General features: G+C 41.5%; 1 protein-coding gene across 1 annotated transcript in view; it reads right to left on the reverse strand.

Moving 5' to 3' along the window:
• The window catches only part of DST (dystonin), a gene marked incomplete at its 5' end in the record, with an annotated part of 334,605 nt that overhangs the window by 193,910 nt on the left and 114,178 nt on the right, over positions 1-26,517 (reverse strand). Inside the window, one exon of the mRNA XM_083349122.1 lies at positions 12,667-12,833. Within this exon, the coding sequence (XP_083205248.1) occupies positions 12,667-12,833 (167 nt within the window). The remainder of the gene's footprint in view (positions 1-12,666; positions 12,834-26,517) is intronic.

Below are 26,517 nucleotides of genomic sequence, written 5' to 3' on the forward strand. Positions count from 1 at the left end.
CTGTTAGGATCCAGACAATGTGTAGTGGTATATCAGAATGGCCTAAGGCAGGGGTAGGCAACCTTGGCTCTTTTATGACTCGTGGACTTCAACTCCCAGAATTCCTGAGCCAGCCGGCTCAGGAATTCTGGGAGTTGAAGTCCACGATTCATAAAAGAGCCAAGGCTGCCTACACCTGGCCTGTTGTGATTCAGGGTCAGCCTGTGGGTTCGGCAGTTCGGTCGGACGACTCAGAGGAGGAGGAGGGAGGTGTTGAAGAGCTTGCTGAGGGGATTGGACAGCTTGATGAGAGCCCTCAGCCAGGCCCCTCCCACTTGGTCACCACGGAGACCCAGCTGTGTGAGCCTGACAGCGTGGATGAAGATGACCCACAGCTGGCCCTGTTCAAGAACGCCCGACGCAGGAGGCAGTCAATTAGGAGTAAACAGAGGAAGGCAATGGAGCTTCTCGGAAGGAGGCAGAGAGAAGCCATGCCCTGAATATATAAGGGGAATGTGTGGGGAGGGCTCGTTTGCTGAAGGCAACCGCTTGGATAGTTCATGTTTCTTTAAGCTCCTGTTTCTTGGTTTGTCTTGTTCCGTTTGTTTTTGTGGTAATAAATTTGGCAGGCGTAATTCCAGCCTCTTGCCTTCTTGTAAAAGGGGTTGTCCCTGCCTTTTCTGCAGGGCCGGTAACAGGCTGGTACAGAACATGGCCTAAGGAGACAGGATTAAGAGCTGCAGACTAGATGATGGTTAGATAAGAGGCAGCTAAGTCCACAGAACGAATGCGGACATGGTAAACCTCTCAGAAGAGTCCCTCCCTAGTGTCTTGGATTGTAAAAGCAAGAGGGAAGAAAGAGACATACTTTCAGACTTGAAAGAATCTGTTTATGTAACCTTACAATAAAGTCAGAGGTAGGACTTCTGGGTGTCTTTCCTGCCTGGATTATCTTACAAGGCTGACACACTGAAACAAAACTTACACTACTACACTGTCTCTTCGGCCCAGGATTCATCTGCATTTTGATGATCTCAGTCTGGATGCCTACAGATGAACTCACTCAGTAGCTTCATGCAGATTTAATTATTATTAAATTTATATGCTGCCCATCTGACTATCCAAAGCAGCTCTTACACTGCAATAGATGTTAACCAGGATCTAGAAGGTTACCATTCCCTGTGAAAATCTGCGAAGTTGAAGCCTGAATCTTGTCAGCCAACTGAAACTGACCCAAGAGGAAAAGGAACATTTGTAACATCATTGCCCTTGGGATATCATCTACAATTTATGTGCCAAGGTCCCTATCAATATTTTTGCATGACTGTTTAAAAAAGAAATCAGACATGAGCTTTTGCCATCTGCAGACCCTTTGCTAGGCTTCAAAATCCTTGGTGGAGCAGTGGGCTAATGCCTCCTTAAGTAACACCAGCTGCCTGCAATTAGTGCAGGTTCGCATCCCACCAGGCTCAAGGTTGACTCAGCCTTCCATCCTTCCCAGGTAGGTAAAATGAGGACCCAGATTGTTGGGGGCAATAAGCTGACTTTGTAATAATGCCGCTTGGGGTGTGTGTGAAAGCCCTAATAAGCAGGCATATACATAGAATGAAGGCTATTGCTAAGCACATTGATTTGTGCTTCTTAGATTGTAAGCTGCCCTGAGTCTTCAGAGAAGGGCGGGATATAAATGGGATTTAAAAAAATATCAGTTGTACACCCTTTGGTGGAAATAGGAAATGCCTTCGTTTAAAAGGCATCATTACAGACATCCAACAGTACGATTTATGACAATTGAGCCCAAAAGTTCTGTTGCTAGGTGAGACTTTTTAAAGTGAGTGTTGCCCCCATTTTACGACCTTTCTTGCCACTTATTAAGTAACTCATTGCTGTTGTTATGTTAGTAATATAGTTGTTAAGTGAATCTGGCTTCCCCATTGACTTTGCTCGCCAGAAAGTCACAAAAGGGGATCACAGGACAAGCAATATGAATCAATTGCCAAGGATGTGAATTTTTATAATGTGATCACAGGGATGCTGCAATGGTTTTAACTGTGAAAAACGGTCCCAAGTCGTTATTTTCAATGCCATTGCAACTTTGAACGGTCACTAAATGAAGTGTTGTAACTCAGCCGTTTTATGTACAGCTGAGGTAGCCAACCAGACCAGAAGCTTTGCCAGCTTTTATAAATGTAACAATAATTTGGTATATTTCTGGAGATGTAAAGTATGGCTAAATAAGCAACCTGATCCATGTATACCAGTGTTTCTCAACCTGGGCAAATTTGAGGCAGATAGACTTCAATTCCCAGAATTCTCCAGCCAGAAATACTGGCTGGGGAATTCTGGGAGTTGAAGTCCAGCCACCCTAAACCTACCAAGGTTGAGAAACACTGATGTACACAATTACAGTAGGAACATCTGTATTATACGTTTTCCAAAAAAACCCACCACATTCCTTTATTATATTTGATTCAGTAATAAACAATCAAGAGTCAAAATATTTTAAAAATGAAATGTTGATTGAGCTTGAATCATAATACTTCTAAGCACCCTTAATAGTAGAAGTACTTTACTGGGCAACTGTTTCATCCAAAAAGGTATAATTTACTAGGTCTTTCACCTCATTCCTAATATCATTGCTTAATATAGTTAACACAGATTTCTATTTCATAAAGGAAATGAAATCCCTGTTTAGCACTCATATATTTTTATATAATTCTGGTGTCAATTGTTTTGCAAATATGTTTAAAAGTTCCTTAACTTATACTGTACTCCAGTTTTGTAACTTTATAATTTTGTTTTTCCCCGAGAACCAGAAGCAATAAATACAGCCACATATATCACGGGAATATTTACTAGTAAGTATTCATGGGCAAATATCCGGAATATTCAAATACTTCCCTGCAGGCACATTTCTCTCACGTACAGTAATTTTGTTGGAGAACAGGTAGGGACAGTAACCAATCCACACACCCCCAGAGCTAATTAGTTAATACAAGTGAAGTTTGTTAGGATATAAGAATATATTACGCGTACATAAAATACAATTGGTGTTGTCTGGATCAGGTATAATGTCCTGTTCCTGTTCTAAGTGAATGTATACATGAATACTCAACTGAAAGCCTAAGCTAACAAAAATAACCTATATGTATCAATAAAAATATAACTAAGTTCGGGGGAAGACTATAAACTCCAGATTTTGACAGGCTCAATTTCATATCCTACCAGATTCCATCTGAGACAATTTAAGGCTTACCTTCCATGTACCCATAGCCAGTATTCTAGCTTCTCGATCTTATGACATTTTTAAAACCCCAATACTGATAACCTCAGATGCCTTTATGGACTTCATGCATCAGTGAAGGGTAATTATTATGACACTACAACAACACAATACAGGTAGTCCTCGATTCAGGGCCACAAAAGCCCAGAATTTCCGTTGTTAAGCAAGGAAAATAAGGGAGTCTTGCCCCATTTTCTGACCTTTTTTGCCACAGTTGTTAAGCGAATCACTGCAGTTGTTGAGTGAATCATACAGTCATTAAGTGAATCTGGCTTCCCCCCCACTGACTTGGCTTGTCAAAAGCCAGTTGGGAAGGTTACAGATGGTGATTGCATGACCCCCCCAGGGCACTGCAACCGTCGTAAATATATGGCAGTTGCCCAACACCCGAATTTTGATCACGCGACCATGGGGATGCTGCAACAGGCATAAGTGTGAAAACATGTCATAAATCACTTTTTTTCAGTGCTGTTTTAACTTCAAACAATCACTAAACAAACTATTTTAAGTTGGGGACTATCTGTATTCCCATGCTTACAAAAAGTAAATGTTATGTCATTGTTCCGTATGGCCTGGCTATATACAGTAGTTATACCTCAGCAATTGGATCCAATCAGTTTGTTAAACTAGATTCGTGAGAGATGCCATTTAATTCAGAAAAACTAGCTTTACGAAAGCTATACACATAGCTACTTTCTATACATTCAGAATTGTTCTTTCACAGCAAGGAGAAAGAAAGAAAGAAAGAAAGAAAGAAAGAAAGAAAGAAAGAAAGAAAGAAAGAAAGAAAGAAAGAAAGAAAGAAAGAAAGAAAGAAAGAAAGAAAGAAAGAAAGAAAGAAAGAAAGAAAGAAAGAAAGAAAGAAAGAAAGAAAGAAAGAAAGAAAGAAAGAAAGAAAGAAAGAAAGAAAGAAAGATTTTTTTTTACTTCTATGAATTCAGTGTCATTCTCATGGAAGTTCCTTATTTATTATAATTAGGCAGATACTTCCAATTCCATTTTGAAAAGGTGCCTCAGAGAGGGCACAGGTGCATGAACATAGAATCTGCTGGCATCTCATTCAAGCAGAATTTTCAGGACTTGGTAGCCTGAATGCCAATGGAATCAGTTGCCGGTTGAGCTCCGGATGGCGCCCGACCTTCGCTCCTTCCGTCGCGATCTGAAGACACTCTTATTTGAACAAGCCGGCCTGGCCTGATGGGGGATGGGTTGGGTTTTTATTGTTATTTTAATATGTATTTATTGTTTTTAGTTGGGCATATGTTTAATTTTCTTTTAACTTTTGTATTTTTGTATTTTTTATATACCTGCCCTGTTCACCGCCCTGAGTCCTTCGGGAGAAGGGCGGTATATAAATAAAATTATTATTATTATTATTATTATTATTATTATTATTATTATTATTATTATTATTATTATTATTATTATTATTATTATTATTATTCACGTTTTTATGTGCTCCTTAACTTATTTTCAGAATTGAACCCAAAGCAGTGCATAGCCCCATTATTTTGTCAGCAGAAAACCTGGGCTGGAAATGGAAAGCTTTTGTTTCGATCACTACAATTAGCGAATGCTTACACGGGTGAAACATACACCTGACCTCTGTATTCATAAAGGGTAATAATGGACTGGCAATGGAGACATCCATGAATTTCTCTGAAGTGAGAAACAACTCAACACACTCAAACACCATGCCCCAACATGCACATGGTTGTTTCTTTTAATACGTATGACTGAAAAAGGAATTAGTGGTTTTGCCCACCTTTGAGTGAGAGGCTCCACTGTCAGAAATTGTTATCATTCCATTATGTCATGCTGAGTTTACTGATTAATTATGCAAAAATCAGGCAGACGAAGTTTATAATGCAAGGACAACTCCATTTGAGGTAGAGCTAAACCTGCTCTGTATTTGCATCTGCCTACTGACTTACTGTTAATTTTCATACTGCTCAGGTTTTTTCTTGAGTATATCTCATCCATGAGAAACAGCAATAGCATATTATTATTATTATTATTATTATTATTATATTATTATTATTATTAACCATATGTTTTATTTTTGAGACATAAACTGCACAATTGGATATTTTATTTATATATGTAATACCAATGGGAGAGAGGCAGGGGAGAGGTTTGTAAAAATAGTCTGCCTGAAGCAGTTTAATTAGTATACAGGTAGTCCTCAACTTACAACCACAACTGGAACTTGCTAAGTGATGTGGTTGTTAAGTAAGCTTCACCCACTTTTATAACCTTTATTGCAGTGGTTGTTTACCACAGTCATTATGGAAATCACACGCTTGTTAAGCAAATTCGGGCTTTCCCCATTGATTTTTGCTTATTGGAAGCCAGCTGAAAGGTTGCAAATCATGTGACCCTGGGACACTGCAATGTTTGTAAATGCAAAGTGGTTGCCAAATGCCCCAATTTTGACCATGTGACTTATGGAGGCACTGCAACGGACACGTGAGGACCAGTGGTTAAGCTGGGCTTTCTCAGCACTGTTGTAACTTCTAACAGTTGCTGAACGAATGGCTGCACGTTGAGGACCACTGTATAGCTAAGAAAAACTAAATGAAAAGGCATTCATTCTCTTGATTATCATTGTTTCCTATCCAACTGAAGGAATTTCATCTTCATTCTTACATAAAGCACATCCACATGGCCTGCATCCCATTACGTGATGCCCTTCTTATTGTTTCTAAGCAGAACCTCCCCCCCACACACACACACTTTGTAGACAGCCCATTACCGAGACAGGCTGAGGTCAGGTCATGGTGTTCTGACACGGAAATAATATTTGCCCTTGGAAAATGGAAGAAACCTCCCATTCAGGCAGTAGATGGTACATGAAGGAAGTGGGCTCAGGAGATATGGTTGGAAACATCTACTTATTTGTCTGTAATTCAGGTGACTGGTGGGATTGTCCCATTCAGTCTTATCCCTGGGATTTGTGTTGTTCTGGCTGCAAAGGAGAACGGAAGTATGATTTATGCGCTCACTTCCTTTTAAAAAAAACACAACTAATGTATACAAAGTATACAAAGTGCAAATTTACCAGGTTTATTTATTTATTTGACTTCTATAGCCACCCATCTCAGCCAACAGCTCTGGTGGCTCAGAAACATGTATTAAAATAAAACCTTTAAAACACCTTTAAAATAGTTTAAAACAATGTTGAAACAATAAAAACTGTAAAAACCATTTAAATACTAAAAAAAACCCCACTAAAATGTCTACGTTGAGTGCATGCAAGCAAAACATCTGGCCAGTTAACGACACAGCCAGGAGGCGGGGCCCTTGGCGCATGTAGAGCCCCAGGCTCCGAAGCATTGCCAGTCATTAAAGCTTTACGGAAGGCTAACCTGTTCCACAGAGCAGGGGCTGCTGTAGACAAAGCTCATTTTCTAGTCCCTGCCAGCCGGCATTCTTTGGCTGATGTGATCTGCAACATGTCCATCCTATTTGATCCAATTGGATGGGTAGAGACTCTTGCAAAAAGGTGATACCTCAGGTATCCTGGTTACCAAGCCATATAGAGCTTTTGTAGGTAATCACCAGCACCCTGAATTGCATCTGGTAACCAGTGTAGCTCATGCAGGAATGGTGTTACATGTACTGTATATCTGGCACCAGTTACTATCCCCATGGCTGCGTTCTGCACTAGTTGAAATTTCTGAATCGTCTTCAAGGGCACCCTGACGTTATAGTAGTCTATTCTGGAATTTACAAGGGCATAAGTTACTGTGAGCAGTGCCTCCCAGTCCAGGAATGGGCACAACTGGTGCACTATCTGAAGGTGTGCAAAGGCCCTCCTGGCCATGGCTTGTTCAAGCAGCCCAGGTTCGAATCTCAGAACGATGTGGCTGGCTGATGAGACCTAAATAGCTTGACATAGCTATACCTGTCAGATATATAGATATACACACATACTTGAAAGTACAATTGAAAGGACTTGGCATTTGTGTTTCTGCAACTTACATAGCATGGTGATGGTGGAATGGGCCAATTTGCTGCAGTCAACTCACCGTGACCAATTAGGCACTGGATAATTCAACAATACAATTTAATTATTTTAAAAAATTAAAGTTTTTATTTTTGTCATTCACATTTCATTTTGTCCCTCCTTTTGCATTCTTTTTTTAAATGATTCTGTTCCACCACTTCTTCGATATTAATGTAAATCTTGTCTCGCAATGAGTTATCCTACAGCAAGTTAGCCATGGCGAGTTGTCCTGGACCCCTTGGTGGTCCCTGCCCTAGTTCCTTATCTTCTCACTGAATGTTCTTTTAAAAAGTTTGTTCCATCAACTAGAAAGTTCCTCAAGCTGTATCTTATCTGCACAAATCCAGACAATTGCTAAAGGGCAGTCAAGGGCTTTCAAGAGCAAGCCTATGAAGAAAGCATTGCTGTAGTCAAGCTAAAAGGTGATTAGTGCATGAATACTGTCTGAAGGGCCTCCAGATCCAGAAAATGGCATATGATGCACCAAGCAAAGTTGTACAAAGGCCTTCCTGGCCAAAACTGCCACCTGCTCATCAATAGGAGGTGTGAATCCAGGAGTGCAACCCCATCCAAAATTAAGGCTAAACTATTCCAATATTCAGGTAGCCCTCATATCTACATCCATGAGGTCTGAGTAGGATTTAATCAGATCCCATCCCTTCCCATCCAGGTTTAAATAGCCGCCAGGCCCTAAGACAGAATCTCACAAGGCTCATTTGGTAGGCCTTGGGTAGCTGCTATAATTGGTTATCATCAGCATACTGAGGACAGAGAACCACAGACCTGTAGATGATCTTACCCAGAGCTTTCATATAGATGATAAACAAAAAGGAAACCTGCGTCATCCCACAAAATAGGCCCCTAGGGAGTGACCTTGCCCAAGTCCCCACAAGTCAATAACCATAAAAACCGGCTCTTAAAGAAGAAGAACCACCTTAAAATAGTTCCCCCAACTGGTCCAGTAGGACACCATGATTGACAGTATCAAAAGCTCACTGCCATCATAGGGTCATCACCATAGGTCATGTCGAAGTGCAACCAAAGCTGTCTCCATACTAAATCCCAGCCGGAAACTGAAATGGATTTCGATAATCCACTTGCTCCAGGCTCCTCTTTAACTACAGTCCACTTTCTCAACAACTTTCCCTAAAGAAGGAAGACCAGAGACACCACCTCCTGATAGTACACAATAGTCAGCTTATTCGCCAATATTCACATATCCACAGCAAATGGACAGGATTTCTATCTTGCAACATCATACCATGATTCCTCTTAAAAGAATAACAGAACTTAATCGTTCTGATAGATCCAAAGTGAACCATAAGAAAGTCACAAGCTAGTCCAATGTGATTTTTTTTTGGGGGGGGGGAGCATCAGAACTAAAAAAATAAAAACTCCTGCAAAATTGTGGTTAAAGAAGCAGTGACCTTAACATTGTGATCTGGCCAGTCATCTATCTATTTTTAAGTTTTACATACTCCCTGGAATATATTGGGGCGGGGAAGGAAGAACCGTCTTCGTCAAGGGAATATTTCCTAAATTATCCTGATTTTAACTGTGCTGCTAAACGTTCTTTGGATCAAGATCCATCGCTCACAAAATTTTACAGCATTGCAGGGTGCAAGTCGTGCTGTATGGAATCCATTTGACTCCCACCTGAAACTCTGTTCCTTTTCTCAATCTGAAAAGTTTGATGTTAAGTGACTCCCCTGCAGCAGAAAAGTAGAAACCTAGAAGCAAAGCTTACCAAATTTCTCTTCCCGAGCAGAGCTTTTATTTCCCTGCTCCGAGAAAAAGCAAGGATAAGCTGCACAGTAAAAAAAAAAAGAGAGAGAGAGAGAGAGAGAGAGCAAGCAGAAACTTGAAGGTGAACATAATAGATGACTTCTTCCTTTCAAATGTATCCTGTAGCAATCCAAGGCTTGACACTTAGTAATATTTTGTTTCTTCCCCTATTTGTAGCTAGAGGCAACTGACATGCTGCGGCAAACGTTGGCATCTTTGCTTCTCCTATCCTGGAGGAATGTATTCAAGTTAGATCTTGATAGCCTGAAACATGTTTTAACAATTGCCATCGTACAGAGCGTACAACCCTTGCCTGGTGGGCTGGCATGAAACCAATGTTCCAGACCTCTGCTATATATATATGTGACTTGTTTGCCTTAAAGCAAGACTTGCATCTTGCAAACTTTCCCCACCTAAAATTCTTTGCCTTGACTTCTGCCATGTTTTAATGGATCTGGTAGCTCACACAGCTCTGTTTGCCTCACAAAATCTGGGAAGCGTGATCTCCATTTCTGAACAGCTTCTCTTCCTCTCCTTGGGGATTGCTACCGGTTTTCATCGGAAGCTCAACCTAAAGAGCCAAGGAGCTTCTCGGCAGGGCCAAAAAGGCTCTGAGTTAATCTCTCATCTACTCAATACAATTGCAATCTATCCTCAGTCTCCTGAGCTGGGATTTTTATTATTTGTTTACTGCTGTGGATCATGTCCCCACATTTTTCAACAGCCTTCCTGTAGTCTCCGCACAATAGACCAGGTGTGCTTGCTGCTAATCAGTTTATTATAAGTGTCTTTATTTTCCCCTGTGCAACTCGATTTTTCTTTTTATTGCTACACAATACTTTCATGGCTGGTATTTATGGTTTTTATACGCTTCTCCTGACTGTTGGCTCAGAGATTTCACAAGAACTGGTGAAAAGCTTTCCTTGATAAACAAGACATATTTCATTCCATATTCATGAGGCAATGTGCATTTTTACTATGTGCATAAAACCTATTCAAACTTACTGCATACAGACCTCATCCTCAAGTGAAAGAAATAATCAGTAACAGTATTTTTTTTCTGCATTCAATTCTTCTTAAGCTTAGCTTTTTCTACTATAACCGTAAACGCTTATACTTTTAGGGGTGGAAGGAAATCCAACTTGATTCATTTGAAAGCCTTTCCATAATATTTTCTTGGTAAGGTTTTTACACAGTAAGTCACTGGATCTTACTTCAACTCTCCCCATCTGGGCTTGGGACCTCAAGCAAGTACAGGAGCGTAAAAAATCAAACATATTTCTGGAAGCAAAAATCACAAAATTTCACCTTACTTATTTCAGACATATCATGTGATCAAGCTCACTGGAAAAGCAATTATGCTTGTAATGGTCAGTGGTAAAAAGGAAGCAAGTAGCCAAAAATCACTATGGCTAGATACCATCAAAAGCAACACCATAAAACAATTGAAAGCTGTACAAGATTGGAGAGGGAGGCAGGGAGGGGGGGGGAGAGAGAGAGAGAGAGAGAGAGAGAGAGAGAGAGAGAGAGAGAGAGAGAGAGAGAGAGAGAGAGAGAAGAGGAACAAAGATGGTTAGGGGACTGGAGGATAAAACATACAAAAAACACTTGCAGGAATTGGGCATGTCTACTTTAATGACACGGTGACTCAGTGGGTTAGGACGCTGAGCTTGTCGATCAGAAGGTCGGCAGTTTGGCGGGTCGAATCCCAAGTGCCGCATAACAGAGTGATGAGTGCCTGTTACTCGTCCCAGCTTCTGCCAACCTAGCAGTTCGAAAGCACGTAAAAATGCAAGTAGAAAAATAGGGACCACTACGGTGGGAAGGTAACAGCGTTCCGTGCACCTTTGGCGTCTAGTCATGCCGGCCATATGACCACGGAGACGTCCTCGGACAAGCGCTGGCTCTTCGGCTTTGAAACGGAGATGAGCATCGGCCCCTAGAGCTGGAAACGACTAGCACGCATGTGCGGGGGAACCTTTACCTTTACCTTACTTTAATGCAAAGGAGTGACATGATAGCAGTGTTCACATATCTAAAGGGCTGCCACAAAGAAGAGAGGGTCAACCTATGCACCAGGACAAGAAGCAATGGATGGAAACTAAGCAAGGAGAGAAACAACCTAAAACTAAGGAGAAATTTCCTGTCAGTGAAAACAATTAATCAATGGCTTGCCTTCTGAAATTGTGGGTGCTCCATCACTAGAGATTTTTAAGTAGAAATTATTATTTTTTTTATTTTAATTCCATTTATATCCCGCCCTTCTCCGAAGACTCAGGGCGGCTTACAAGCTTAGCAGTAGCCTTCATTCTATGTATATGCCTGCTTATTAGGGCTTTCATACACCCCCCAAGCGGCATTATTACAAAGTCAGCTTAATTGCCCCCAACAATCTGGGTCCTCATTTTACCTACCTCGGAAGGATGGAAGGCTGAGTCAACCTTGAGCCTGGTGGGACTCGAACCTGCACTAATTGCAGGCAGCTGGTGTTACTTAAGGAGGCATATCACATATGCCTCCACCCCAAATGATCTGTTAAAATGCGGTTTCATTATAATACGTCCGATATCTTGATATTTTACATTTTTAGGTTTAGGTTTAGGTTTTATTCAATTTCTATACCGCCCTTCTCCCGAGGGACTCAGGGCGGTTAACAGGGCATATATAAATAAATAACAGTACAAAAATTAAAAAAAGATTAAACCAATGCCCAATTAAAATACAATGACAGTAAAATAATAAAAACCCGTTAAAAAGACCCTCCCCCATCAGGCCAGACCAGCTAGTTCAAAGAAGTGGGTCTTCAGCCCGCGGCAGAAGGAGCGGAGGTCCGGTGCCATCCATAGCTCAACCGGCAGTTGGTTCCATAGTGCCGGAGCACCCACAGAGAAGGCCCTCCCCCTGGGGGCCACCAGTCGACATTCCCTGACCGGAGGCAATGTTTTTGCTGAGTCTTTGACCCACATTTGGACAACAATATCAAGGCCTGGGAAGGCAAATTCTAAATAATGTAACCTGTAAATATGACATCAGAGTCTTGATGTCAATGCATGTGCAAACACTTGAGTTGCAAGTGTATGAACATGCACATCAGCCCTCCACTTGCGCGGCCCGGTTCCCCTCTTTCCCCCAAGCTGGACTGCCAAGAAGATGACCTCTTTGATTCCAAAAGACCATTGTCTAATTCAGGGATCTCCAACCCCCAGGCCGCAGCCAACTACTGGGCCATGGCCTAACTGGAACTGGTCAGCACAAGCAGCAGGCCGGCGGCAAGCAGATGCATGCAGCTCAACATGAGTGCCTGGCAGGCTGTTGTGCACGCACATGTAGGCGCAGCTCAACTTGCGCAAGTTGAGTTGCAAGTGCATGCATGTGCACGCCAGCCCGCTGCTCCTGCATGCACGTCAGCCTTCCACTCGCACGGCCCAATTCCCCTCTCCCCCAGAGCTGGGCCGCCAAGCCACAAAAGTTGGGGACCGCTGGTCTAATTGCTACAATGCACCAGGCATGCTTTACCAAACAGACCTCAGGTTTAATGATAAATCTTTCCAACTTTCTAATTCCTCAGAATAATTATTTCCACATACATTTTTAACAAAAGTGCAAATACCTGTATTTATGAATGACGGCATTAAATAATCTCCCATCTCGCCAACAGGTCGTGAAGTTTTCACAACGAACTCCAGCATAACCTTCTGTTATCTGTTGCGTCCAAAGAAGCAATCGCTCTTTAGCAGACATATCCTCTGACTCTCCAGTAACATGGATATCAGAAATCTGTATGAAAATAGGATAAATCAGTCAAGTGAATACAGAATAAAATGACTAATAGCAATACAATCAGCCATACCTCATGTTTTCCCCACTCTACTAATATTAGGGTGGAGAAAATATCATTACTATTGAAGAGCTGAAATAACTCCAAGTTATTTGGAATAAAATCTCCAAATGTCACAGACACCTCAGCAAGATTTACTGGAGAAAGCAATTATGCTTGGAAGAGTTCATGTTAAAAGGAAAGCAAACCACCGAAGAACATGGTGGCTGGACACCATCAAGGCTGACCCAAGCCAAACAACTCAAAGAAGTAGTGCAAGATCAGAAGGCATGGAGACACCTGGCCCACAGAATTACCAAGAATCGAACCCGATTGAATGGATGACATCATCATCTTCACCTTAGCAAGAAGCCTTGTAATGTAACTGAACTGAATCAAGAGCCTCTACTCTACTGTATGGGAGTACTCTTCATTTAGCGACCAAGTTTTATTCCAGGAACCATTAAGGGAAATTGTTGTTAAGGAAACACAGCAGAGATCAAGATACAGATGCTGCAAAGAACACAGGTTACAGCTGTCTCATTCAGATAAAGTTAAGTGTTATTCTCTATTGTTACCCCAACTCTGGCATGCATTGCTGTCAGGTGCACCAAATTTGGTCAGAAAATGAATTTTTTAATCAGTTTATTAGTGCTGTATTTGCAAAAGGTCACTAACTGAAATGGTCACTAAACGAGGAATAGTGTAGTAGGGAAATGTATTAATTCAGGTCTATCCCTGGGTCACTGGGAGTCGGATGGTGTATGTGTTTTTATTATTATCAACAGATGGACCCTAAGCTGATGTTTCCATCAGATGGAAATCACAATGAAATCCCCCCATTTTTTGTCACCTAAATTAAGAGCACAATTAAGATAAAATACATTAGGGCATAAGAGCAAATAATAACAAGGAGCAGTAGGCCTAAAGAATGTACTGGAACATTATCTTGTGAGAACAAGGCAGTTGGAACAGTGCCAACAATAAATGTTAACATGAAGTAGAAAAATATTTTTGGGCAGTAATTTCCTGTCTTTTTAGAAAACCAGGGTGAACCACTCCACCCACCCCTCAAGTTTTTATAGCATCTTTTGATGACAGCGTACGAACACCATTATTTTCAATGGATGAAATGAAGTACTTTGAAGATGAAAGAAAAAGAGATTCTGAAATATGTAGCTAAGAAATAGGTCATTTGTCTGTAGAGATTTTACCACTTTAAAATATTCAGGATTTCTCGTTGGAAAAATCAGATCACTTCAAAGCTTTCAGCCTGCAGCGGCTAACAGAACGGGAGAAAAATTACATTAGAATATTTTTTAAGGTTTAACTTTTTATCTGCTAAGTGACAGCACTTAAAAGACTACAACTGATCTCCAATAGATTAGGTTAGTGTTTAGGTGGAAGATTACTAGGAACGTTAGGGTTGAAGGCTAGATTGACAAATTGTAATAGCAACCCTCCAAAAGACAAGGACAAATCATTTCTGTTCTGATGCCAAGAAAGTTACACGACTAAGTCATGAGAAGTCAAACTTCCCTTAAAGATGGTTTACTTTTACCTTTATATGAACAGGGAGATTTAACCTCTGACAAGCATCAAAAGTGAACAACAATAACAACAATTCTTTCCTCTTGCTCACTCCCTAACATGTATTTAGAAATACACAATCTTTGCTATAGGAAGAATGATCAAATACAGAATGTCTAAATTACTTTTAGGGAGCTAGTATGGTTAGAAAGTGAATGTCAGAAAGTGAAGAGGAACTAAACAGCCTCTTGTTGCGGGTGAAGAAGGAGAGTGCAAAACTTGGGTTGAAACTAAACATTAAGAAAACCAAGATAATGGCATCTGGCCCTCTCAATTCCTGGCAAATAGATGGGGAGGAAATGGAGGTAGTGACAGATTTTATTTTCCTGGGCTCCAAGATCACTGCAGATGGGGACTGTAGCCAAGAAATTAAAAGACGCTTGCTCCTCGGGAGGAAAGCCATGACAAATCTAGACAGCACACTAAAAAGCAGAGACCTCACCCTGTCAACAAAAGTGCGTATAGTCAAGGCTATGGTCTTCCCAGTTGCAATGTACGGCAGTGAAAGCTGGACCATAAGAAAGTCTGAGTGCCAAAGAATTGAAGCCTTTGAACTATGGTGCTGGAGAAGACTCCTGCGAGTTCCTTGGACTGCAAGGCGATCAAACCGGTCAGTCCTAGAGGAGATCAACCCTGACTGCTCTTTAGAAGGCCAGATCCTGAAGCTAAAACTCAAATACTTTGGCCACCTAATGAGAAGGAAGGACTCAGTGGAGAAGAGCCTAATGCTGGGAAAGATTGAGGGCAAGAGAAGAAGGGGACGACAGAGAATGAGGTGGCTGGATGGAGTCATTGAAGCAGTAGGCGTGAGCTTAGATGGACTCCAGAAGATGGTAGAGGACAGGAAGGCCTGGAGGAACATTGTCAATAGGGTCGCGATGGGTCGGACACGACTTCACAACTAACAACAACAACAACATGGTTAGGGACGCGGTGGCTCAGTAGGTTAGGACGCTGAGCTTGTTGATCAGAAGGTCGGCAGTTTGGCAGGTCGAATCCCGAGTGCCGCGTAGCAGAGGGAGCGCCTGGTACTCGTCCCAGCTTCTGCCAACCTAGCAGTTCGAAAGCACGTAAAAAATGCAAGTAGAAAAATAGGGACCACTATGCTGGGAAGGTAACAGCGTTCCGTGCGCCTTTGGCATCTAGTCATGCCGGCCACATGACCACGGAGACGTCCTCAGACAAGCGCTGGCTCTTTGGCTTTAAAACGGAGATGAGCACCAGCCCCTAGAGTCGGAAACGACTAGCACGCACGTGCGGGGGGAAGCTTTACCTTTTATGGTTAATAATAATAATAATAATAATAATAATAATAATAATAATAATAATAATAATAATAATAATAATAATAATAATAATAATAATAATAGATGACCTTGAAGATCATCTAGTCCAACGCTCAGCTCAGGCAGGAAACCCTACACCATTTCAGACGAATGGCTGTCCAGTCTCTTCTTAAAATCTTCCAGTGTTGGAGTATTCACAGCTTCTGGAGGCAGGTTGTTCCACTGATTTAATTGTTCTGTCAGGAAGTTTCTCCTTAGTTCTAGGTTGCTTCTCTCCTTGATTAGTTTCCATCCGTTGCTTCTTGTCCTGCCTTCAGGTGCTTTGGAGAATAGCTTGACTCCCTCTTCTTTGTGGCAGCCCCTGAGATATTGGAACACTGCTATCATGTCCCCCCTCTTCCTTCTCTTCGTTAAACTACACATACCCAATTCCAGCAACCGTTCCCTATATGTTTTAGCCTCCAGTCCCCTTATCATCTTTGTTGTTCTTCTCTGTACTTTTTCTAGAGTCTCAACATCTTTTTTACACCATGGTGACCAAAACTGGATGCAGCATTCCAAGTGTGGCCTTGCCAAGGCATTGTAAAGTGGTATTAATACTTCACGTGATCTTGATTCTATCCCTCTGTTACTGCATCCTAGCACTGTGTTTGCTTTTTTGGCAGCTGCAGCACACTGCTGGCTCATATTTAAGTGATTGTCCACTAGGACTCTGAGATCCCTCTCAAAGTTACTAGTATTGAGCAAGGTACCCCCTATACTATACCTATACATTTGGTTTTTCTTGCCTAAATGTAGAACCTTATTTTTTTCACCATTGAATTTCATTTTGTTAGATAGAGCCCAATGTCCAAGTCTGTCAAGATCCTTCTGTATCTTAAGCCTGACTTCTGGAGTGTTGGCTGGATTGGAAACTGGAACACTGTGAGTTCTAGTCCTGCCTTAGGCAGAAAGCCAGCTGGGTGACCTTGGGTCAGTCTCTCTCTCTCTCCCTCTGCACTAAAAAGCAAGTAATGAAAAACCTTTGCAGAAATCTTGAAAAGAAAATGGCAGGGATTTTGTCCCTTGGATTGCTATGAGCGAAAAATGACTTGAACGCACCACACCAAAGCAAAAAACCCAGCTTTCATCTGAATGTCAACTTGTTATACTCCTAACTACAGGAAGTTCTCAATTTATGACCACAATTGGGCCCAACATTTCTGTTGCTGATTGAAACATTAGTTAAGTGAGCTCGTGCCATTTTACGAGCTTTCTTGCCACAGTTGCTAAATGAACCACTGTAGCTGTTATATTAGTCAAACTATTGTTAAGTGAATCAGGCTTCCCCGTTGACTTTGTCAGAAGGCCACGAAAGGGGATCCCGTGACCCGTCATAAATATGAGTCAGTTCCCAAGCATCTGAATTTTGATCACATGACCATGGGGATGCTACAACTGTCAAGTGTGAAAACTGGTCATAAATCACTTTTTCACTGCCACTGTAACTTTGAACAGTCACTGTTGTAAGTCCAGGGCTACCTGTGTACATTCAGCAAAGAAAGCCAGCAATGCATATGATAGCGTTGATCCTTACCTCCAATCAGTTCTTTTTTTATTATTATTTTAATTCCATTTATATCCCGCCCTTCTCCGAAGACTCAGGGCGGCTTACAAGCTTAGCAGTAGCCTTCATTCTATGTATATGCCTGCTTGTTAGGGCTTTCACACACACCCCAAGCGGCATTATTACAAAGTCAGCTTAATTGCCCCCAACAATCTGGGTCCTCATTTTACCTGCCTCGGAAGGATGGAAGGCTGAGTCAACCTTGAGCCTGGTGGGATGCGGACCTGCACTAATTGCAGGCAGCTGGTGTTACTTAAGGAGGCATTAGCCCACTGCTCCACCAAGGCTCCACCAAGTTCTGTGAATCAAGGGAAATTATAAAACCTTGAACATTAGCATTTTCAAAAGCAAAAGCACTGAAACTCCCAAGATTAAAGAGATACCTAAAATGATCCTTTAAGACAGCTTATTAAAACAATCTACGGGTAGTCCTCGATTTCCAACAGTTTATTTAAGGACCAAAGTTATAACAGCACTGAAAAAAGCGACTTATTAAAGCTTTTCACACTTATGACTGTTGCGCAATCCCCATGGTCACATGATCAAAATTCAGCTACTTGGCAACTGGTTCATCTTTATGACGTTTGCAGTGCCCTGGAGTCACGTGATCACCTTGGCCACCTTCTGACAAGCAAAGTCAATGGGGAGGCCAGATTCATGTGACAACCATATTACTAAGTTAACAACTGCAGCGATTTACTTAACAACTGTGTCAAGAAAGGGGCAAAATGGGGCAAAACTCACTTAACAAATGTTTCACTTAGAAACAGGAACTTTGGGCTACCTGTACTCAAGTAGATCACACTGTATCCTACAAATAGGTATCACATTTTCCTTTCCCTTATGCCTTTTTAATATAGTTAACAGCATAACCATTCCCCTATATTCTGACAAAATCTGAACTGAAAGAAGTACCTTCTTTACTGCTCACTGCAATAAGAAATGGACTAAACCTTTGGCATACTTTACAGTTGAATGACTGTCAACAACTGTGTACTTCAGAAACAACGCAGCGGAACCAGTGCGCAATTGCTTCCTCTTCATAAAGTGACTTTTGGAAGCAGCAGAATTCTCAAGACTGTCAGTTACATCGGCACTGCCTCTGGGAAATAGCATGCACCAGCAACGCAAACAAAATAAAGGAATCTGAATTTAAACTGTAGTTGCTAAAGATTTATTGGGCTTCCAAGCCCAAGCTCATGGAGTGGATTGCAGTTTCCAAAGGTCACTACACTACTCTTCTCTCTCACCCCTACAACGGTCTTCAACGCACAGAGATCATCTTTCATCTTCCTTCATACAATGGAAGATGATCATCAGAACTTCATACAATTAAAACCAGGCCTTCCACCAATGACGACGAACAGCAAATGGAAAACGTGGGAGAATCAGAGTAGACCATATTGCTTCACAGGTAGAAAAGTCATTGATCTCTTTCTACCTCTAGAATTCTTACATTTTTGTACTCTATCCAAAACGATGCTCCATTGTTGTACTCTATCCAAAACGATTTTGGGGGGTTGGGGGGGGAGAGAGAAACCTCGCTGAGGAATGAAAGTCTAGCTTTTCCTATCCTCCCTAGTGCCACAGACTTATGGGAGTGAAGGAAATATGTCTCCAAACAATTGGTTAAGATTAGGAAAAAAAATAAAGCCCTGCTTTCCGCTGATAGATTTGACTGCTTGAGCTCTCTTCCCTCTCTCAACTCATCAAAAGCCACAGCAGTAACAAAACAAAACAAAAAATAATTCTTTTGCATAAGTGATCCTTTCTATATTTCTTTCTGGTTCTTTAACATAAGCTTTCTCCTAGCTTATTGATTGGGAGCTTAGGCCTAGAGAGAGATTTGAAAAGGAGTTTGTTTTCTTTTAACAAGCATGATTCCGATAAGCTACTTGAAACATTGGAGGGAGGGGGTTCCCCCACCCCGATGGAAATCTGGGAGGCACCTGATTAAACTATAACCTGGAGGACAGCAATACCAGCTCATCTGTTGGGCAGCAAGGTCAAACAGAAACCTTAGAAACACAGAGAAGCGCTTCCTAGTGGCCACAGCTGTTCCAACAGCGCAGCAGATTACTGTGGGAGATGACGGACTCTCCATTTTCAGCAGAAACTGGTAAGCCATCCTTGGGGAATGCTCTAAGTGTGGTAAGTGTTAAGTGTAAATGTGCGCTTGGCAGTGTGATCCCCAAGATTCCTTCCAATCTTTACATTCCATGATTCTAAATCTATAATCCCCTCTGACTTATCCCGAAGCAAAAGGATAAAAACAAAACAAAAAACCAAGTTTCTCTCGCCACAGGAAAATGCTGTACGTGTTACTAATGGATACAGTTGACAAGGGACAAGGATTCAGGATGCACTTTGCAAACTCAAGAGGTCTCGGAAGGGTAGCTTAAACAACTTCATAAATCTTTGCCCTTTGATCACTCCATCATAAAACCATGCACTAATTCACTACTGCCCTGAGACTGAGATAGGATTCAGTTTCAGGTATCAATAACTTGGGCAAGGGTTAAGTCGCATGGAAATGATTCAGCTCAGATCTTTGGAGCAAAGTACAGAAGGAATGGCCTCATACGAAGGCCAAGCCCAAGGTATTTACTTTGTAGGAAAAGACCATGCTGAGAGAGAGAGAGAGAGCTTGAAACAAAAATGTATATGACTGAAGAAGTGAGGGGTTTTCGTCTTGCTGTTGTTGTGTCCACACAAGAACAGGGTATTTCTCATCTTGGAATTAAATACAAGTAACTATTGCATGAAGTACATTCACTTCAGTGTTTTGTGCCTAAAATCTAAAGTACGAGAACAATTGAATAAGCACATATGAAAAAAAATGTATTGTGGTTTACTTCAGAGGAAGAAAACATTGAATTTTATATTATTTGATAAATGGAAGTTTGACAAGGAAGGAAAAAAAACCTTATCCATTAGCATATTGTTGTCAAATTTAAGGGAAAAAATGTCATTTAAAAATGCACATTGGGGAATCAAAACCCTAATCTTCCTTTCACATATAGGTTACATATGACAGCAAGCCCTGCCTGCTACTCTACTCTCATTCGCTCTAAGGGAGATGGCTTGTTTCCCCCCCCCCCAAAATGTGATGAACAAATAAATATGAAGCTTAATGGGATGGTAACAACTGCATAGCCAAAATCTCCTCAGAACTGAAACTTAACACAAATTTGGGGTGTACAGCTTTTGCACTGTACTCCCTTACGTAAAACAATGCATCCAATAAGCTCAGTAAACACAATTTCGTTGAAAAATATTCACGGTATAACAGAGCTAACTATTTTTAAGAGGGGCCTTCTCAAAATTATTCATGTTGCTGTTTTTCAAAATATTAAAAAAATGCATTGGAACAATTTTTCCAAATCTCAGTAAAACACTACAATTAGAATTTTCAATTTGATGGAATGTTCAGTCTGCAACAGCCAACAAAAAGTTTTGCTAACTCAAAATTAAATACTTTAAGTCTTTGTTATTGTCTATGTTCGCCTGTCACTTTATACTGGGTTAATTCTGTAACATATTTACCTTGCTCCTGTTGTGTAAAATGGTGGAAGTTGCATTTTCCACTGAAAAAGGCAAAGCTTCAGAATAAGGATATACTTGCTGTGAACAATTCTGAGCATGAAATTCCAATAGATGCAAACTGTATTCTGAGGCATCCCCCACAGTTCTAAAATGATCTTTGTTTAATGCATCATCTCCAGGCTGTTTGCTTGAATTGGGCTCTTTTTTCAAATGCAGTGGTTCTCTGTTTTTCTGGAATGGTAACTGTCTCACGATCCTTTCACAGAAATATTCTCTTTCCTTTTTTTCTGGATTTATCCCTATTTCTTTCAGCAACATTTTTCCTTTCACTTCTGCCTCACCAACAGTTCTTTTATAAGCATCATATCTGGTGCATGAATCACTGATGGCCTCTGTTTTAAGAAGATCGACTGCAACTTTGCTACTCACAAACCGGTCAGTTCTTTCTGTCAAAAACTTCCATGTAACAGACTTATTATCCAATGACGCTTCCTGGGAATATTTTGCTTCCTCTACAGAAATCTTTGTTTTGCTTTCTTCTTTTCCACTTTTTTTCTTACTCTTTTCAGGGGGCTGTTCTTCCCATCTCCTTCGAGAACGTCTCGCTAAGAACTTTTTTTCAGCAGGCCGTTTTGGAGGACGTAAAGGAGTTCTTGCAGGATCCAAACTCTTTTCTTCTTTGTCAGCCCTGACACATCCACAGAGATTCCCCATTTGGTTCAGAATGTCTCACAGCTACCCAGATGTTGCCTTTTCACTAGGCTGACATGAATATAAATGTTTCCAGATAGAGACACAGACTTTCTGCTAATAGCCTGATTATCTTTTAGCCTGCAACCCCGTCCTCAGGATGTAGCCATCTTGCTTATGAGAAATGCACACGCAATAAATATCGTGGCACTGTTCCCAGGCTGGGCCTGTGTCTGATTAGACACTAAGGCTTATTTCTGGCCACCAATCCTCTTAAGCAAACATCACAGCCTCAGCACTAAACTGGAATGCCAACAGCATTCTGCAGGAATGACACAACATATATCAGCAATAAAAGGTTCTGTGTGGATTTGAACTTTTATCTCACTATGAACTAAAACAAAAAGCCAAAACCAGTTTGAAGCTCTTAACCAGCTGTTGAGTTCAAGAGCAAAGGCCACCCTATATAAAAAGACTTGATTCAAAACACAACTTATAGAACCCGATCATCATTAATAATGTGAGATAATAATAGATTTTTCCCTCCAAGGAATTTTAAAAAAAAATGTGAAGATTAAGAAAGTACTAAACGAGAGTCCAGACAAAAGGATTTTAATATCTGACTGTGGTCAAAACTTCTGCAAGAAAATAATATCATATGTGAGGTTTAGAAAATTAGTTGTATCCTAAATATGTTTCAGGACACTGGCAAGTACCTCCTTGTATTTTAGTGCCCCAGTATTTTACTTATTTGTATCCCGTCTTTATTATTTTCACAAATAACTCAAGTTGGTGAACATACTGTATCCAGCACACCTTCCTCCTTTGATTTTCCTGACCATCAACAACCCTGTGAGATGGGTTGGGCTAACAGAAAGAGTGACTGGCCATTAGGTCACCTCACTGGCTTTCAATGGCTAAGGCAGGACTTGAATTCTCAATCTCATACTTTTTAGCCAAGTTAAGTTAAGTTAAGTTAAGTTAAGTTAAGTTAAGTTAAGTTAAGTTAAGTTAAGTTAAGGTAAGTTCGTCTGGCAAGGTATTCTCTAGATTAGAAGTCCCAATTTTCATAGAGTAACGAGCATTTTTGAGGTATGTCAGGAGCAACATAAAAATATGTTGAATAAAACAGAACAGGATAAATGTGCATGATAAAGCAGGCAGAGGTAGGTAAAAGCATGAACGAGTACTGAATGAATGTGCACTGGATAGAAGCATAATCAATCAGTACAAAAGAAGAGCACTGAATTGGTTTAGGACAGGGGTAGGCAACCTCGGCTCTTTTATGACTCATGGACTTCAACTCCCAGAATTCCTGAGCCAGCCATGCTGGCTCAGGAATTCTGGGAGTTGAAGTCCATGAGTCATAAAAGAGCCGAGGTTGCCTACCCCTGGTTTAGGAGGTGAGGTCATCACTTCCCAGTTCATTCAGTATCTCATTCTAAAGGATTTGGGAGGAAGACGTGATGCAAAGTAAGAAAATATTTTATAGACAGACAAAATGGTCTGCCCAGGAATGTGCTCTTCTGATCTGTAACAGAAGCTTAGGAACTCAGGAACTGAAACAGCAAACAGGATGGAGCTGACGGTTATATATTTATAGTCTCTTTACTTCTGCTTGTTTAAAGTATAAATGGAACTATCATTCCATGCTAAAGCCAACAGGACTAAGACTCCCTTGGTGCATCAAATCGGCTTCCCTTGAGAAAAAATATAAAGCTTTTGCTTCTGTAATTTGCAGCTAAACTGGCAGGATTCTCCGTTGCTTTCCAGTGAGACAAAGCTGCCCTTCCCCGTTTACAATAAGTACTATTATGTACACATGTACAATATATTCTATTATTCTTTGTTCCAGATTAATTGAACACGTGTCATTTCAGTGCTCTCACTTCCACTATTCATCGTTCAAACACAAAAAACAGTAGCATCAAGAGGAAGACTCAAAAGGTCAGTATAAATTCCTGATTTATAATCTATACTAGGAATTCTCAAACTCAACATCTGGGGATGATTTTATCTCGCTTGAAAACACTTTGCCACTTACTTAAAAGATAATTTTTGTCCCAATTTATGTATTTATTTTTTTATGATTTTCCTATTGGGTGCATAGCCTAGTTTTGCTCTGGCAATGCTCAAAGTGGCTAGCAAAATGTAAGACAAATTTTAATAAAAAAACAATTTGCAAATATATGTTAAAACAGAAATAAAATAATTACTGAAATCATACTAACAGTTCAAATCCTGGCAAAAGAGTCGAAAGAGTAGGGATCAAGCACATCTCTCAAGGGAATGCCAGAAAGATGACACCTAAACCATACATTAAAAGAACCCTTCCTGTTGACCTTAACAACTACACAGCTTCATAAAAAGAGACACAAACTCATAGAAAGGTCAGAATCTAAGCTACTCAGGGCTTAAAAAGTCAATGCAAACATACTGGGCGCAACAGCCAACTGCCAACCAGCGCAAAGCTTTCAGCACAGGAATTATATGGTTCCTGCACCTTGTATCATAGTTAGCAGCCTGGCTAAATATGTGATGGCTTATAAATATACAAATGCCCAGGTTACATGACAGTTTATACAATAAAGAACTGTTGCTTTTCTCCTTTATGGAGTGGAGAGAAAAACTTCTCTTTCAAGGAGGCACTGATCATTTATCTTGACTAGGAATTATACCCATCTTGGATGACTCAATGAACTAAAAAAAATGAAGGTCAAATATCTACATACCCGCTCTACAACTCTCATTTCCAACATATCCTCTCCACGCTCACATCTTTGAGATCTACATCTACCGAAGAATCTATTATAGTAGGATGAGCAGCTACCAAAGTTGGATCCTTATGGCGTGCATCAATACTGAAGACCAAATTTATATAGAACAGTGCCACAAAGAAAGACACATTTTTTTTCAGAGCATGCTCCCAACTATTCCAGTTCTCTCCTCGACAATCTGCTAAAGAAAATGCTGCAGAGTGCAGAAGAGAAAAGATGATGCCCAGCAGAGAAATGCAATGATGCCCTATTGCAGTGATGGCGAACCTATGGCATGGGTGCCAGAGGCGGCAGAGCCCTCTCTGTGGGCACCTGCGCCATGCCCCGGAGGTGGCAACTGTCCCTCTTCAACCAGCCGCCTGCTAATTTGCCAAGGCCGGATGCATCCCGGCACAGCTGGTTTCCCTCCTCCCCATCCCGTCCCTCCTGGCCTCGCATGCTCTCCTTTTCCCAGGCACAACCCACTGTATCGCCTCCTCAGCTGTTGGCCGACCATCCATCTCGGAGACGGCTTCTTTGAACTGCTGGTGACGGGCTGCGGAGCCCCAGAGTGCGCCTGTCGAGGGGCCAGCAGGGTGTGGCTACTGACAGGTACCATTGGCCCCCATGCGCACGCTGGCCTCTGTGTGCGGGGGCCAATGGTGTCAGGAAGCAGCTGCCCCAGCCCTTGCCTTGCCCCATGGCAATGGCACCCCCACCCTGCCTCACCTCACCCCACAGGGTGAGTCTCCTGCCTACCGCCCCACCTGCCAGAGACCTCCTGGAGCTCCACCAACCCTGCCCACCCCCCCCACAGGTGTCCCTCTCCACAAGAAACATTGAGGTGACCACATCCACCTTGGCCACACCCACCCAATCTTCCATGACCACCACAGCCACACCCACCCAGTCAGCCACGCCCACCTGGCACCCAGCGATAAGTAAGTGGGTTTTGGGTTGCAGTTTCGGCACTCGGTCTCTAAAAGGTTCGCCACCCCTGCCCTATTGTGTGTGGATGCAACAGAGGAAAATATCTGTCTTTTTGATTGGCAAGCAGTTCAACTGGGTTTTCATTACTCCATTCACAATAGCAGTCTCAAAAATTATTCCACTTGGTTACAGGTGATACCCCCCATCCTGGTTCAACTGCTTAGTAAGCTAAAGGACCTGACCTCCCTTCACAAAAGGGAGCAGGGCACCTAGAATTAATGCTATTAATAGTCTGGAAATCAGGACACTGAAAATATGACTAACAAAGGTTGTAAGAAATTGCCCAAGCATATCATCAGAAACAAGCAATTGAGCAATTACATCAAGCAATTTAGCATTTCTCCTCTCTTGCACAGGTTTATCCTGGCCAGGCATCAGGATTCACTCATCAGGAAGAGATCTGTCAACGACAACAGAGACACAAGATTCCTCTAATGGACAGAACCTTTTACGTATTCAATCAGACAGGCAAATCTTGAGACCCCAGATTTTGGGGTTCTACAAAAATGCTACCAAATAGTAATTTTTATTGTCAGGCAAGGAGAACATTAAACATGTAAATTAAGAGCAATCATTTGTAATTGTTAATGAACTTGCATTGGGAAAATCCAGGTTTATGCAACCTGAGCCAAGGGAAACCACCCTCCCCCCCCTCTCTCTCTCTCTCTCTCTCTCAGCCCAACCTATGTCATAATTTTGTTGTTACTGTGAGGAAAAGGAGAAAGGAGTGCTCTGTACACTACCTTGAGGTCAATATAAAAAAGGGGAATGTATATCAAATAAACAATGAAATGTAATCATATTTAATATGATGTTAAAGAATTTCACATTAAATTTGTTGGGTGCTCGATCACTGGAGCCTTTTAAGAAAAGAGATTGGACAGCCATTTGTCTGAAATGGTATAAGGTTTCCTGCTTGAACAGGGGGTTGGACTAGAAGACCTCCAAGGTCCCTTCCAACTCTGTTATTCTGTTAAATATAGTTTTCTCTTTAGCAGATCTTTGAGGGAGCTGTTGCTCCACTACCTGGTCTTCCTACCCAATTCTGGCCTCTGCCAATTCTGGCCTCTGCTGCCCACATGCAGCACAGCACCATGCAACCTCCACTGTATAGGGAGGCCGAGGAACAGATCAGCTGGCTCTCCTTCCTGAACACAGCCTCCTTGTACAGTGGAAGCCA

This window comes from Vipera ursinii, assembly GCF_947247035.1.
Source record: "Vipera ursinii genome assembly, chromosome: 1".
Classification (NCBI taxonomy): domain Eukaryota; kingdom Metazoa; phylum Chordata; class Lepidosauria; order Squamata; family Viperidae; genus Vipera; species Vipera ursinii.